We start from the raw sequence: 16,384 nt of genomic DNA, 5'->3' as shown, positions 1-16,384 counted from the left end.
GGATAATACCGCACCCAAATTATCAATATAAATCGGGATACAGTAAAACCGGATGAAATGTGCGCGGCCAACACATGCAGGAATCAGTGTGCATACATTGATTTCCGCTTTTGTACCCCATTCCTAAGTGAAAACCTGTGGCGTGTTGTACGTTTTTAGGTCGAGCCGGGGCAGCGCATGAGCTGCTCTGAGAGCCATGCAGTAGTGGAGTATGTACTTGAACCCCGCTAACTCTCCGTTCATATTTGTCATTGGCTTGTGTCATTGTCCTCTGTAAATGCTGGCTTCTGATTTGTTATTAGGCTTGTTAGTCCATTCTTAGTACCGCCTTGTCTTCATTTGGAACCTCCCATGAGGACTGGCCCTTTCACTTCGGTTGTTGCACGGTACACCTTCTTTAGTCTGTAAGCACTATTTTCTTAAATGAGTTTCTCTTACTGCAGGAGGGCAAGGAGGGTCTCTCATGTGCACTTGTGACCACCGGCGTAGCAAAACGGGGAACTCTTCAGGGACCATGGGAGACAGAAGGGGGCAACTCAGTGATACCTTAGAGCATTTGGAATGCAATAGGTCTCGCATTTGTAGAGTTTAAGCTATTGGCATTGTAAATGAAAATGTCTTTTATTTATGTTTTAATAACCAAAATATAAATAAAAGGCATTGCCATTTACAAAGCCTATTTCTCAAACGAGGGTAAATGCGAGACCTATTGCATTGCAGATGCTTGTTCGCTTAGGAATGGGGAACAAAAGCGAAGTCGTTGTGTGCACAATGAGCCTAGCATAGCATGTGCTTTTTCTGCGCACGTTTCGTCATGTTTTATACTTTACAAGGTGAATTGCGCACAAAACAACTCTGCAGCACCGTGTGAACTTGGGTGTATTGCCACAGCGGGATTCCCGTAAATAATGTAAGGGGGGCTCCCCGTGATTTTATTCTTACTAGCGACCTACCGTAAATGTGAACGAGCCCGGCCGCGGTTTCTACCTTGCTGGCAGTTCAGGCAGCTGAACTCTCAAAGGTAAACTAATCCAAAAGGCCGATTAACTGGAAAAGGCAGACACACATTCCAATAACCCCGGAATACAGATGGTTTGACTAGGGAGATTAGCTGTCATAAGCTTTTAGGCAACTTAACAAGAGTGGCGGCGCTGCCCTACTTTGAAAGGTAAACAGAAATTCGTGTATCAGAGAAAGGAATCATAATGCGGCGAGCTTAGGCGCTTTCCATACAGGATCAGAACGAGGCTGAGCCGCCCCCTGCTCCCTGCCAGACGGACCATGCCTGCCTGGGAGTGCAGCTGCGGACAAGATCATGCAGAGAAGTCTAGGAGAACTGAGCTGCAGACTCATGCACAGCTCTCTGTGTCAAGATCAGATGGCCATATAGAGCAGATGATCAATAACAAACCTAAAATCTGGATATGGGTTGTAAATTTAAAAATGCAAAGCAGAGGGTTAATCAGATTTTCAATGTACTGGCTTGGTACAAGTACATAAGTGTACAGGACTGACCGTGTCCAGGCAACCGACAATCCGTTTTTAATTAAAAAAGTACAGACTCTAAGACCAGAAGAAACCGTGAACACCGTGACACGGCCAGAAAGACCCAGACAATGCGTCTGGGGCTCACGCCAGAGCCCACTGAGTCCATTTTTGCTTTTTATTTTTAGAAAAACAATTCCATGTGGGTCATGGTTGATGTAATGGCACTATTCCTCCCCTCCCCCCCAACCCCAAAAGAAACACAAGAGTCATGAAACACTCTACAGCTCGCTGAGGTGTGGGGTGGGGGTGTCGAGATATTGTGAATATGGCATGGAGCTTATAAAACACTTACAATATTTCTAATGTACATGGATTATGGGAGATATTATTTATTTATTCCTACAATGATTTCTTTAGGCCGACGCAGGCAGCTTCTACACTGATGCGTTTGCGACTGCGTCACTATCTGACTGCATGGAGGCGCCTCTCCTTCGAGGCTCCCTGCGTTGACCTCAGGCCATCCACAGGGCCACTGACCCTCCTGCAGTTCAAAGCTTCCAACTAGTGTCGGAGAAAGACCCGTGGTCCCAGAAAGGCCCCCACCCGACTATCGCTTCAAGACAGTCTCACATCGGCAGTTTTTGGAAGCACTAAAGTCCTTGCTGTTCCAAAACACATGAAACATTCAGGCACAGGCCACAAAATAAGATAGTATACATCTAAAAGTGGAATTCTGTCTGCCTTACCCCCTTCCCCATCACTCTTAATTAAGCACCGATACAAGTTCCGCACCACATGATTGGAATGCCTCTCCGAAAGGCCATGCCCGGCACTCAATGCTTGCTTTGTAGGCAACATTATAAACCCGCATTCTACCAACTGAACACAACTAACAGGGCAGCCGCTGGCGTAGTCACCCAGAAAGTGCTTCTGGCCCACTTCAGTGGTATGGAGCAATATGCAAATGCAACAATAAAATATACTATACAATCAATGTCTGCAGGGCTGCTTGGGTCTTACATCAGGTCGGCAGCTTAAACCTGCAAAGGATATGGCTCACACCAAGTTCATTATAGCCAGGGTTGAACAAGAGACCTGCATTATGTACCGAGTGAGGTCTTCAGTGTAGTAAAGAGTGTTTTCTTAAGATATCCTTTTTCTTATCAGAGGGAGGGCACTCTTGTGAGTTGGCCAGATAGGAGCACCCCTCTTAGTGCCTAATTTGTAAAAGTATAAGTGCTGGGGACTAAACTTTGGTCACAAATCTGCTGCCCGCGCTATGGAATCTTGGGGGTGCTGGATAGAAAGCCTGCATAGTCTTGATTCTCCCTCGTGTGTCTTTCATCCACCACCAGAATCTCCCTGCTCACAATCTCTCTTTTTCATGATCGATTCCATCTCGGCTTTCTTTATAATTGTTTCTATCTTTCCCTTTCTCCTCCTTTTCCCCGTTTGAGTTTTTCTCTCTTGCTCTGGGTGAAAGTCTGATGAGGATAAATAAATGACGTTCCCAAACATGAGTGCGGTGAGTCCCACCTACAACCACTGGCTCAAACTAAGAGCGGACGCCTCTTCTGTGCTCTGACCATAAGGGGTGCTTTAAACCCCTGCGGCAGCCGCGTTGTGGGCACACGATCAATTCTGCAGTCAATACTGCTCACTGCCTTCTGATCAGGCCCAGTCATCCTAATGAGCTGTTCTTTCTCATCGCAATATCAAATGTCATATGCAGAAAAGTTAGGGGGTGGTTTACATCCTCCAATAAAAAGAGAATTCTTGCACGATAAACCTAGCTTTAAATTATCAAAACTAAAGTTTGATAAGATATTGTGTTTAATCTGACTAATGCTGGGGATGATGGAAGAAATGACCCTTCCCTTGTACCGAGTGTGGCTCGCGAGAGCTGGAGAAGAGCAGCCGCGGGGGCTCCGGGGGCCTGTGTTATGCCACTGGGTAGCGCTACATTTGTGCAGGTGGTGGGCAATGCCGCTCACTTATTGGCAAGAATGACATTGTTGTTTGTTAAGTTTTGACACTGAGCAATAGACAGAAAGGAAGGAAGGCGAGAAAGGAGGACAAGAAAGGTAAGAAAACAGTGACAAGATAGTAGTAAAAAGTGTGTCTTTGGAGTAAAGCAAAAGAGACAGGAAGCGTAGGATGGTGGAAGAAAGAGGTGTGAGGTGGCATCAACATTTGCGCCAGCAACAATGTCATTTAGCAACACTAGTGTCAGTCTTCGAAAAAAACACGTCAGTCCCCTGAACGTATGTTTTTATTTGATAAAAAATTAAGCAGTATGTAAAATGTAATCCAACTTCAGAAGAGGGAAAGAAGGAAGGAGACTGGAAACTAGAGACCACCACACAGGCACCATTTGAGCTATGCAGCTAAGCACTCGCTCCTGTGCTGTCTCGAACCAGTGCATCAGAGGCTTGGATCCCAGTGAGTTCACTCTGTGTGGCGCTGAGTTCGGTGATAGGAATTCGCAATATTTGTGCACAGAACTGCTAACCCACTGCCAGGGACGAATGCATAAAAACAAAACTACTTTGCTGGTGGGGAATTTAATAGGAAAACCTTAGAAAACAAAGAGTAGTGAAATATCACGAGGTCACAGGATTGCAAGAACTAAGGAAACACGGAAAGAGCACACTGGGAAACCTTATAAATGTCATTGACTATGTGGACTTCAGTCATGACCAAGTGAAGGGTAAGCCATACAGCAGACCTATGGGTAAACCATGTACCCTCGATCTGCTCAAAAAGTGGTGACCTCAATTAGGAACATGGCAAGTAACAAATAACCTTAGTGCGCTGTAAATGGAGTTTGCGCTGGTGAGCGGGAGCTGATCAGTGGAGTATGAAGGATCAGAAGCCCCGGGTTACATAGGTGCTTTACAAATGACAATATATCAAATGAAGCAAGCAGTGGGGTCCACGTGCACACTTGTCTGTTTCTGAGACACTATTGAAAGCTTGAGCGCTGGGATAGGTCTGTTTGATGCCATATGCAATGTCCACATCAGCCTTGAGAATATGAAAAAAAGGCTTTGCATGGCTTACAGAACTGGAATGTTAGTCAGAAATGGGAGTCTGATGCAAAGTGATGCATCTGTGGTGGAGACAACCTGGATCCTTCAGCCAGTATGAGTGGGGTCAGGGCTGAAATCAACTGCAGATGTTTCCCCAAGAGAAGATATCATCTGGCGATTGTTAGCAGACATATAGAAATTATGACTACTACCAGTTATTAATCCTTACAGGGCATATCAAGGATCAAGTGATAGCTTTCGATAACAGAATTGCAAAGACAAATTGTTTTTCTAGGTTCCAAAAAAGAATATAGATTGACGGCTGTTCAGATTTACAAGACGGACCACCGGGGTTTACTTGTCCACCATGCCTTCCATGGTAAAATAAAGCAAACCAGCAATCAGTTTTTCATCACTGCAGGAGAGCATGTGGTTCATGGATCTTTGGAAGGTGTTGAGCTGGAGAATAAACCCCTCTGAATGATAGATTGTTTGACAATCTGGTAACCAATGTTTAGATGCTATGGTATGCAGAACAGATGTCTGATGTGACCCTGAAGGTGTAGAAAAAAGGACCAAAACTACAGACCTACATGAGGATTGCATAGTTGGCAGCACGGAACATGAACTGTAATAATAACTTGCCCCGTCCTCACATATTCCATTAGAATCAATAAATGTACAGAAGGATTACGGTTCATTGCTATCAAGGGTCCCTATGAGAATATAAAATACCTATTAAAATGCTAACCGTTCATGAATACCTTTTTCTTCCAACCACAGAGGTAGGCACTGTTTGAGGTTCTAACTACTGAAATGTGCAAACTGTTAATATTGTGATTATGTGTTTTGAAAGTTATTTGGGCAGTTATGTAAAGCTAAATGGTCTTCAGTGCTGGTAAGCCAATTTTCTTATATATATATATATATATATATATTTTTTTTTTTTTAGAGTTTTATATAGCGCAAACTCGACCCAAAGGTATTGGAACACTTTACATGAGCACCAGTTGCATTACAGACATATACATTCATTTTTGGTTGGCACGGGGAGATTAAGTGATTTGCCCAGAATCACAGGATGTTGAGCGTCCCTGCTGAGACTCTAACCCGGTTTCCCATCCTCGAGGTCAACTGCTCTAGCGTAAGCAAAACCAAAGGGGATGATGGACGGAGTGTTGAACATTGCAAGCACTCACCCCCAGTCAACTGATCTGGGTTTAATCCATCATCACTCTTTAGCTCACTCCGCCACCAGTTCAGACATGGTCATATGCAAATCAGTCTGACCCTGTGCTTCATGGGAACAGTCCAGCCCGAACTGCCAAGCCATGTCTTTCCTGGACCGGAAACAAGCAATCCTAGGACCGGTTTTGGGTTCATTACCCTCATCAGCTATGCTATCTTGAATCCAGTGGCAAAGTGAGCAAGGGTCCCACGTCTGGGCATACCCTGCCACCTTAGGGCGAACAAAGCACAACCAAAGGGGATGATGGACGGAGTGTTGAACATTGCAAGCACTCACCCCCAGTCAACTGATCTGGGTTTAATCCATCATCACTCTTTAGTTCACTCCGCCACCCCAGTTCAGACATGGCCTTATGCAAATCAGTCTGACCCTGTGCCTCATGCGAACAGTCCAGCCCGAACTGCCAAGCCATGTCTTCCCTGGACCGGAAACAAGCATCCTGGGACCGGTTTCGGGTTCATAACCCTCATCAGCCAGGCTATCTTGAATCCAGTGGCAAAGTGAGCAAGAGACCCACGTCTGGGCATACCCTGCCAACTTAGGGCGAACAAAGCAAAACCAAAGGCTGGGTCCAAACTGGAATGGCATGGTGAGCAAACAAACAATGGATTTAGGTCCAGATCTCTGTACTGGGGTGAATGTATGGCATTGTTCTGCATTCTGTCCATCAATTGTTCTTTTTGCTCTAGCCGTAAGGCCACATCCTCTCATTTCATTTAATCTGCATGCAGTCAACTCATCTGTGTCATTGAACCCCTCCCCCCCAAGATCAATGAACATGTTTGGTGCACCTCAATGATGCCCAATTCTTACCGGTTATTAGCAACAGGAAGTGCAATTTCAAACTTTGCAAGAAACTGGAAATACTGTTCTTCGGTTTGTTCAGTAAACCCAGTGCCAACCAGCAGCATCCGGAGGTCCTCGGCTTTAATGACCCCATTTTTAGCCACAGACTTTGAACTTTTGATGTTAATTAATCTCTCCAAACATTCTGACAGCCAAACTGGATCAAGAAAGTACAGGTTTCTCAAACCATGGCTCGTATCCGGGAAATGAAGCAATGTTCCAGTTTCAATCAAAAAACTGATGGCTGAAAAAGAAATCAATAGTTAGAATAGTGCAACTCGACTTCGGAAAACCACACATGTGCTTATTTCACAGAATCAACTTTTTCCTAACATTTTATGGGATGCTATGAAAACTCTTCTATGGGGTCTTCTGTGGTCTTCTCAGTGCAAGTAGGGTGCACTTGAAAGTATTTATAAACAAAATCAAAGAGCACCGTGCTACACATTTGGGACTCTCATGTATGGTACCACTCATGTCATGAGGGAATTTATGTTGATTTACGGATCTGTATAATCCTAAATTAAGAGATAACCTGTTGCTGATTACCAGCTGTGAATACGTCTTTTTTTATCTCAACATTCTGTTAACTGGAATCCTGGATTTTTGGATCACAATTTACTGAAGCAAGGAACCCATATTCTAAAGTAGGAACTTCACATCAGGAAGTAATGGGCACATTTATCACATGTGCTGTTTCATAATCTTGATCTAAAAATGCCCTTTTTTCAGGTGAAAATTGAACGCTATTTTTCCAATAAAAGTTGTAATCAAGTCCAGCACCCCATAACTTGGGTTAAAACGTTAAAGCACGTGGATAAGCAATATTATCACATTTGATAACTCAGACTGTGAGAGCATGAACCGGAGCCGTACATGTGGTTCATTTTAGTTAGCCGCTGCATCATATTCTTTGTGACTAACAACTTCCCCTCTGCAATTGGGACAATCAAGCTTTAGGCAAGAGAAAGGATGTTCTTTGAAGATTGGGCCGCCATACTTTCTATCCCACTACTGTGTTCCTATTTAGAGACTCAACACTATTTTTGGGTCCAAAAAGTAACTGAAGTCTTTGATCAAGAAGTGAACAATTCACACGCTGTTGATGTAAACCAGCCAGCTGATGTCTTTACATCCAGTACTCCGGGCTTGAGTTCGAGTTTGATGGAAAGGGCACTAGGTAAAAAGGTAGCAGACTGCATGTCTGCTAAACTCATGGTTCCCCTGCTCTATTTAGAGTTGGGGGGAAGCATCATGGTTCCAATTGTGGAAACATTTGAGCAATGACCCAGCCGTCATTGGACTGTCACTCACAACAGTACCTTAGACTGTCTGCTCTATTTAAAGCAGACCTTCCAAAGTACTTTTTACTTCTTTAGGACCATCAAGGAAACTCCTGATTTGTTTTTTAAAAACAAGAAAAAAGAACTTCCCTCTACATAAGCATTAAACATGGTGCATGATCAGTAAAGTTTCCGTGCCTTCCGTGGAATCATTGTGATGGAGGCTCTGCTGAAGGCAAAGAGATCTTAGCCTGCCTCGCAGAGATACAAGTACGGTGGTCAGTGGTCCAACATGCCAGCTGATTTACAACCCTTCTCTGCCCTGGTGGACCAGCAGCCTGTCCGCCATGCTCCAACTTAGATCCTCTGTCTGCTTATTCTCCTAGGTCTCCCAAGATGATGCACCCGAGTTACTCCACAAAAGCAGGAGCATGTGTCTGCAATAGCACAGCAACACTCATACATAGTACTTGGTTGTTTGTGTAACATTCATTCACAAGCCTTGTTTTACAGTGACCTTTGCCCACGTCTCCAAACCACTCTGAATGGGAATTGATTTTCAACAAATGACTCACAGGCATGGTCTCCATTACAAGACAATGTGAGACCTCTCACTAGCAATGCAGAGCTGTCTCAGTTTTGAATAGAGGAATTGAGTCAATATCGAACCTGTCATCTGTGTTTTGCCTCTACGCAGGGCTAATCACAACAATATTTTAACTCACAAAATACTGCCAGGCTCCAATTTACATTCCACCCTGAGGCTTCTAGGAGCTCCATATCCCATTGGGGTCTCACAATGTTAGGAGGCTATGGTCATTGCCCTTTTCAACATTCCCTGAACTCTGCAGACAACTGTTTTCAACTGGTAGTATGGCCTGGCACAGGACTCCAGGATTCTTAGTAGCATCTTTATTTTGTGTTGTGGCCTAATTAAGGAAGCCCTACTTTCTAACTAAGAGGCCCAACATCCACCCGGAAATGCATAACAAAAGAGAGCACCGCATCACCAGGACAGGCTGACCATGAGAGCCTCCACCACTTCCTGGACAGGCAGATTAAGAAAGCCCTTGATCCACTTGGACAGGCTGAGGAATTCATGCTCATCTTAATCACACCCCTACTCCCATAGTTACACAAGTGACCCTAAACACGTTACAGTGGAACCTGACCTGTCAAACACACACATATACACACAAATGTAAGCATCACTACTAAGCCTCCATTCCATGTTACATGGTTTCTACTACAAACAGAATTACGCGTGTTACGGAGACACACCTGCCTGCAGGTCCTCATAGTCACGGATGTCATTCCCAGGGCTCTGCTCGATTATTTGCTCGATCTGGAGGTCGGTCAGGTACTGGACATCATCAGTCTGACTTCTCCGCTTTTGTTCAGCCAGGATGGATTCCTGGAGGTTGAGGTAACTTTTGGGTACCTGCACATTCAAACGAGTAAAAGAAGGAAATAAAAGAGTGAGGACCATCATTAGTCCCCGGAAGATTATGTTAAAACACATCTACAATTGCTGGTGTTAATTTATTTTGCAGAAAGCAAGAGAAAAATAACATTCTATGCTTTGCACTGTCAGCAGTTATATAGATTCATAATATCACATTTAATATGCATGGTATGGTGTTCTTACTTTGCCGCTTTTAAAAGACTAACAGAGTCTTTGTAGACCCAGGTGGGAGGTCCGCTTGTTCACCAGGGTGAAGAGGCTATTGCCTCCACCACTATCTGGAGTGCAGCCTGCCCTATTTATTGATACACCCCATCCCCCTAGCTGTCCGAAACCCCTGTCTTGAGAAATGAGTTGCCTCAGCTCAACTTACAGAGCTGAGAGTTTGCCAAGCGGACGCCTTGTTTAAAGCACCCAACAGGCAAACATTTTTTTTAATTAAGAAAATGTACACACAAAGCGAGAGTTTGTTCTCACAGTGGGGGAAAAACAATGCCCCTGATGTACAAGGAGTTTTCTCCCTGCTGGTGGGGTGATTCAGCAGGAAGAAGGGAAAATGAGTGACTTTCGCCCCACCCACAATAAGGAGTAAGATCCATCCTTGTGACCTGCCACCCTCTTTGTGGAGGTCTACTCTGGCAGAGCCAGCACAGGCTCCACTGGTGTAAACAAAGGGCTTCTCCAGACTCCAAATAAAGCGGGGAAACCATGGGTTTGGTGGGAAGGGAGCACCACTGATTTACTGCAGTGCTCCTGATTCACCAATCTCTAAATGAGGCACTAATTCAGTTTTATTCGACTGCCAGTCAGTTTCAAGAAACACACACCCCAGCCACCTCCACACCAGGAGATTCCACCCTACAGGTCCCTGGTACCCTCTCCTCAGACTCACCACATCCTGCATTTCCTCCCATAACCACAGACATCCGTTTGTGATCCCTGATGGGCAGGCGTGGCATAGTTTTCTTTCTACTCCTACAGTAAACAGTTGTTGTGCTGGCTTGAACTGAACGTTGAAACATGTGCAATATTTTGTAACAATAATATCAAAATACCAGATATGTTTTATAATTCTAATATTTAAAGCGAAGGTCTTTAAACCTTTTTTTCTCTGTGCCCCTTGAAGGAAAATGTTTTGAAGCTAGACCCCTTTTCAAAACTTAATGCAAGATTAGAGGAAATAGGAGGGGCTGGGCTGGTAGGTGGGCCAGAGAGTGTGAGGTCATTTTCTGAGGTACTTTTATTTTACGTCATAATCCACACTAAATGTGAAACTGATAAAAGAACAAATACACCAAACAGAAATTGACCAAAACAAACACAACTCACCATAGTTGGAGCCCATGAGTACCAGGCCGTCTCCTCTGCCTCTTTCACCCCTTATCCAACATGCCTGACAAGCTCTCTAATCAAAGGTATAGCCAGAAAGTTAAAATCCCTCCGACTTTGAACCAAAGCTCTTATGGGAATACGTATGCAAACAAGTCATTGCAACCTTCCCCGGAAGAACTCTCTTGTTGCTTCTATCTAAACATGTATCCATTCATCTTTCCATCCATCCGCTGATATCCACCTTTCAGCTTTTCTTTCTCAGATTTTATTATTTCATACATCATTCAGACTTTGGCCATTCCGTCCGTCTGCCCATCCATATCCAAACCTATCCATCCATCTCCAAACGTTTCCATCAAACCTATTCAACCATCCATCCATCAATCATCCTTTCACCCAGCCATCCATCTTTTCACTCATCCATCCACCCTTCCATCCACTCATCCTTTCAATCTTCCCTTTCTCTCATCCATCCTTGCGTCCACCCTTTAACTGATTAATCCATCTACCCCTTTATTCCCCCATCCATCCACCTTTCACTTACACATCTATTCATCCTCATCCATCCTTTCACGTCAATTATGAGCCTTTGTCTCCTGAGTTGCAGACAGAAAAGACCCCTCAAGAGCTCCACCCCTACTGTAGTTGATAAAGCGAGGTTCATGTCACTGACTCCAATTTCAAAACAGACTCTCTATGCCATTCAGGGAAAAAAAGGAGCTTCCACGTGTTGCCCACCTCATTGCGGGAAGGGCTCCCTCAGCCTTAATGCTAGTAAGGAAAATGAGCCGCCATGCCTCTTTTGTAAAGTGAAGCAGTCATAATTGTGATGTACTGTACCACTCACACGTCTGGGTCCCACACCCGTGCTTCACTAATGAGAACATTATGTTATGTCAAAAAGATTTCTAAAGTGCACGGCTCACCCGTGAAGGGGGCTTCCTGGCACTAGTCACAGATAAGACAACAGCAGAAGAGGAAGGTAGACTAGGTTAAGGAGGCGAACAGCCCGGTCTTTAGTTACTTCCGAAAACTTAAGTTGTTTTGAGTATTTCTTAGCAAAGATGACAAAGAGTTCGATAGGGTTGGGGTCAGGACACAAAAAGAAAGTCCGCCCATTCTGGCTCTTCTATTGTAAGGTATGGAGGACAGATTTAAGTCTGCTGATCGCAAGATCCTCATAGGGGAAGAAAATTGCACCAGAGCAGCAAGTCTTGGCAATCCTTGTTTATAAGGGATATTATGAAAGATGTATGGCACTTTAAACTTCGTGCGCTTTTCAACAGGAAGCCAGTGGCGCTTGATTAAGAGTTGAGAGGCTGAACCTGTACTTGGTTCAAGACCGATCTTTTGGTGCCCAGGTAGAGACTGTTGCAATACTCAAGGCGAGAAGTGACAAGAGAGAGAACACTTAGGGGCCTATTATGATCTCGGGTGTACCATAGGTACCCCCCCTTCATTGGCATACACAAGGTGGCAGGCACCGCGCGGTGCCTGTCACGTTGTGGATGCTAATGCACAACATGCATATTTGACATTGCGGCGGGTGCTGCTTACAACACGACCCGCCACAATGTGAAATATGAGGGATGCCACTGCCAGGGTGGCGGTCGCATCCTAATGGGCCTGGTGACCCTGCCGCACCTCTGGCAGTTTGAAGACCTTTGCTTTAAAGATAGTGACTATGCACATTACACAAAAGTTTATGTCTCTAACGAACATTTTCCAACACACTACGAACACAGGGCCTGATACACAAAGGGCCTTCGCACTCATAGCGGAGGCCCCGCAGTCATGGGGGGGGTCTCCTCAATGAGAATTCTCACTGTGGAGATTCCGCCCTGAGTACAGAGACTTCCCGAAGACTGCAGGGCTTGCGCCACGAGTGTGAGACTCCCCGACGACTACAGGGCCTCCGCCACGAGTTTGGAGACTCCCCGACGACTGCAGGGCCTCCGCCACGAGTGTGGAGCCTCCCCAACGACTACAGGTCCTCCACCACGAGTGCGGAGACTCCCCGACGACTGCAGGGCCTCCGCCACGAGTGTGGAGACTCCCCGACGACTGCAGGGCCTCTTCTGAATCAGGCCCATAATATTTTGTTGTGCTTTTATTTACGCCTCCTTCAGCATTAATGGCAAAAGGCAAAGTCACTCATTTTAAGAACACCCATATTCTGAGTCCATGGCTCCCACACATTACCCATTACTTCAAGTCCTACAGATGGTCAAGGAGCCTGGGGCTACTACAGCTTTAGAAAGTGCGCAGCCACAGACCTGCAACTCACAGCCACGCACCTCTTAAACTGGTTGCATGTCTCAGGACAGAGCTGTAGCATGAGATATGCAAAACGGTTCTGGGACCGAAGCGGGCTATAAAGGAACATAGTAAATTTCCTTTTTACAGCCAGGACATATTTAGTTATACATTCATGAGTGTTCTCTTTAGTTATTCTTTGCACAATAGATATATAAAACAATTATTCACATCATAATTCGAAAGGTGTTCCACAACATGAATAGCCGAGAGGAATCGGTGGACTGGCGGTATGTTGACACACTACGAGTGTTTCGGCCTTAATGCCTTCGTCAGGAGACCGTCTCAACATTCACTGCATGAGATATAAAGGAATGTATAACTACTCTTCTTGTATGTCCACATTTTTATGTTTTGCGAACGTCTTGCTTTGAAGATCGTCTTCAGTTTATAGATTAGTCGGTAGGGTTGAGCCCAAGTGACCTTACTTTGGCTACATTAGTGGTTGGGAAATTAGAAAGATACCAGTGATAGGAACAGCCTTATTGTCATAACCAAGACTAAAAAAGCCACACCAAAGTTAGTGAAGTTATTTGTCACTATTTCTGTGGATCAGTGATAAATCTGCTGCCTTTCTTTACCAGCTTTCTGCAATTATAGAGTTTACATCGAAGAAACCCCTCCATGGATACCATTCCAGATTGCAACATTTAAGGTGTTCCCATCTGCGGGTCACGTAATCTGCAGGCCCGTAACTAACATTAAGCTATAGATCTCTATTAAAAGGAGCATTTGAGTAAATAAATAGGCCTATTAGTGACCCCGTTCATAATTGTTTGATATTCTGTATTTCATTTAGGATTTACCAAGATCTGCCTTATCATTAGAACTAAACTATCTCTACGAGACTTCTGACGCTCCAAGTGCTAAGCAATCTGCCATTGAATGTACAACTTAAGTAAGCATCACTGCATCTCTAGCCTACCCTGTTAAGGTATTTGCTATCCTCTTTCTACTAGAGTTAGATGCACACAAGATGTCTGTAAAGGAGTATATCATGCTCATTTCTCTTTTCTTTTCATTTTATCATTCTTTTTGTAAATATATTAGATTAATTTTAGATATTCACTCGATCAGCCTAACTTCCCAAACTTTAGTGTGGCTTCTTAGTTCTTGGTATGGCAATAAGGCTGTTCCTATCACTGGTATCTTTCTAATTCCTCAACCACAAAATTATCTAAAGTAAGGTCACTTGGGCTCAACCCTACCCACTAATCTTATAAACTGAACACGATCTTCAGAGTAAGACGCCAGCAAAACATAATAAGAGTAGGCATACAAGAAGAGTACTTATTCATTCCTTTATATCTCATGCAGTGACCGTTGAGACGGTCTCCTGTCGAAGGCATTCCAGCCGAAACGCGAGTAGTGTGTCAACATACCACCAGTCCACCTATTCATCTCAGCTATTCATGTTGTGGAACACCTTTCGAATTATGTTATGATGTGAATAATTAATGTTATATATATCTAAATATGCAAAGAATAACTAAAGAGAACACTCATGAATGTATAACTAAATATGTATTATTCTCTATTCACTGTAATATAGGACCTTGTACTAAACCATGGTGATGGTTTTTTATATTGAAAATTATTTATTAAGGTCTGAATGTGATAATTAACAATAAATGTATACAATATTTATATATATATATATTACCTACTGGCGGTCGCCAGTAGGTAGTTATAGTTAGGACCCTCTTACCATAGGAAAACCGCTACATTCTATTTTGAATAACTTTGGCGCCGGTCGACGAATCCTCGCGAATATTTCAAAATAGGTGGGGCGCTACGCTCCGCTCCTACCCTGAAAGTCTCGGGGGGATTCGTCAAGCGGGGGCTGAGATAAAAGGGGGGTCCCAAAATGCGTTTTTCCCATGCATTTTTCCATAGGACCTTTAGACACAGCTACAGCCCGAACGGCTGAACAGAATTACTTGAAATTTGGCAGAGAGGTAGTCCTCAGGTCAAGGAAGTGCCTTTTGTAGGTTTGGTGTAAATCTGTTCAGTAGATTCTGAGAAAATAGCCTTTAAATCAATATATATATCTGAGCCAGCTTACGGTGCGCTTACGGTGCGCTTACCGTACGCGTACGGTGACGTGCGCGAGCGCGATTCTGATTGGCTGTTAGATCTTAGTAAACATTCGAATCGGTCGAAACCAGGAAGCGGCGGCCGCCATTTTCTCTCTCGCACTCTGAGTGGGGATTAAAAAACAAAGGACAAAAACATGTAAAGGGGCTGTTTAGACAGCTCCTAAGCACCTAGCCATGTTGGGGGAGTCCCCAAAGATCCCCCAAGGCCAAAAACGGAATTTTAATTTTTTCGATAATTTCGCCGATTACGCTTACCGTACGCGTACGGTAAAAAGTTAAAAAAAAAAAAATTATCCATACTCTCCCCACCCCAAGTGGCAAATGGTGCCCGAAGGGCACCATTTGTGCATGGCATATCACAGATGTGAAAAATTAAAATATTACCTTTCACAACGAAGCGCATCATATGTCCTCCATGTGCGCACGGTGCGCGAAGCGCATCGTGCGTACATGGCCCATCTAGCGTAACGTGGGCACGCGTTACGCACCGCGTGCCCACCGTGCGTGCATGGCACTAACTGCGTAAAGTGGGCGCGCGGTGCGCGAAGCGCACCGCGTGCTCACTGTGCGCGCACGGTGCGCGAAGCGCACCGTGCGCGCACGGAACGAACTGCGTTAAGTGGGCGCGCACGCCACGAATGGCGTAAAGTAACTTAGCATTTAAAAAACCTTGCAAATTCACTGAAAAAACCATAGGTTTCACACATGTTATAGTTAGCGGAAATTTTACTGATAAAAAACCAATGAAATTCCCCCGTTATAGTTAGTGCAGGCAACTATAACTCACGCGACCGCAATCTTCTGCTGATGACATATGTGTCTTTATGAAAAAAAAATATTTGTAATATATGTATAGCTAAAAATTTATGGAAGAAGACATGGGCAAATATGTGTCTAAATACAGTATTAGCATCAGCAGAGGATTGCGGTCGCGTGAGTTATAGTTGCCTGCACTAACTAGAACGGGGGAATTTCATTGGTTTTTTATCAGTAAAATTTCTGCTAACTATAACATGTGTGAAACCTATGGTTTTTTCAGTGAATATATTATATATATATATATATATATATATATATATATATATATATTCTTTGAGAAACAACAAAGTTGTTATGTATGAAAATTGCATGTTGTGATTTTGTTATGCCCACACATATGACCTTATAGCAACTTGCCTAGGTTTTTTTCTGATTATACATAATGGATATGATCCATAGATGGAACAGCTCTCTCCAAGATTTCAGACCATGATCTAGCACACAAGCTGGGTTTA

The 16,384-nt window shown here is 44.1% G+C and overlaps 1 protein-coding gene across 2 annotated transcripts in view; it reads right to left on the bottom strand.

The window, feature by feature from the left end:
* Window positions 1–16,384, bottom strand: part of LRRK1 (leucine rich repeat kinase 1) — an 800,699-nt gene that overhangs the window by 253,035 nt on the left and 531,280 nt on the right. For both annotated transcript variants that reach the window (XM_085644543.1, XM_085644544.1), the window contains exons 19-20: window positions 9,180–9,339; window positions 6,583–6,859 (exon numbers count right to left, since the gene is read on the bottom strand). In XM_085644543.1, coding sequence (XP_085500669.1) covers window positions 6,583–6,859; window positions 9,180–9,339 — 437 coding nt within the window. The remainder of the gene's footprint in view (window positions 1–6,582; window positions 6,860–9,179; window positions 9,340–16,384) is intronic.

The sequence above is a fragment of the Triturus cristatus genome, chromosome 3_1, assembly GCF_964204655.1.
Source record: "Triturus cristatus chromosome 3_1, aTriCri1.1, whole genome shotgun sequence".
Lineage (NCBI taxonomy): Eukaryota > Metazoa > Chordata > Amphibia > Caudata > Salamandridae > Triturus > Triturus cristatus.
Note: the sequence above shows the minus strand (reverse complement) of the source record. Positions and strands in the feature narration are given on the sequence as shown.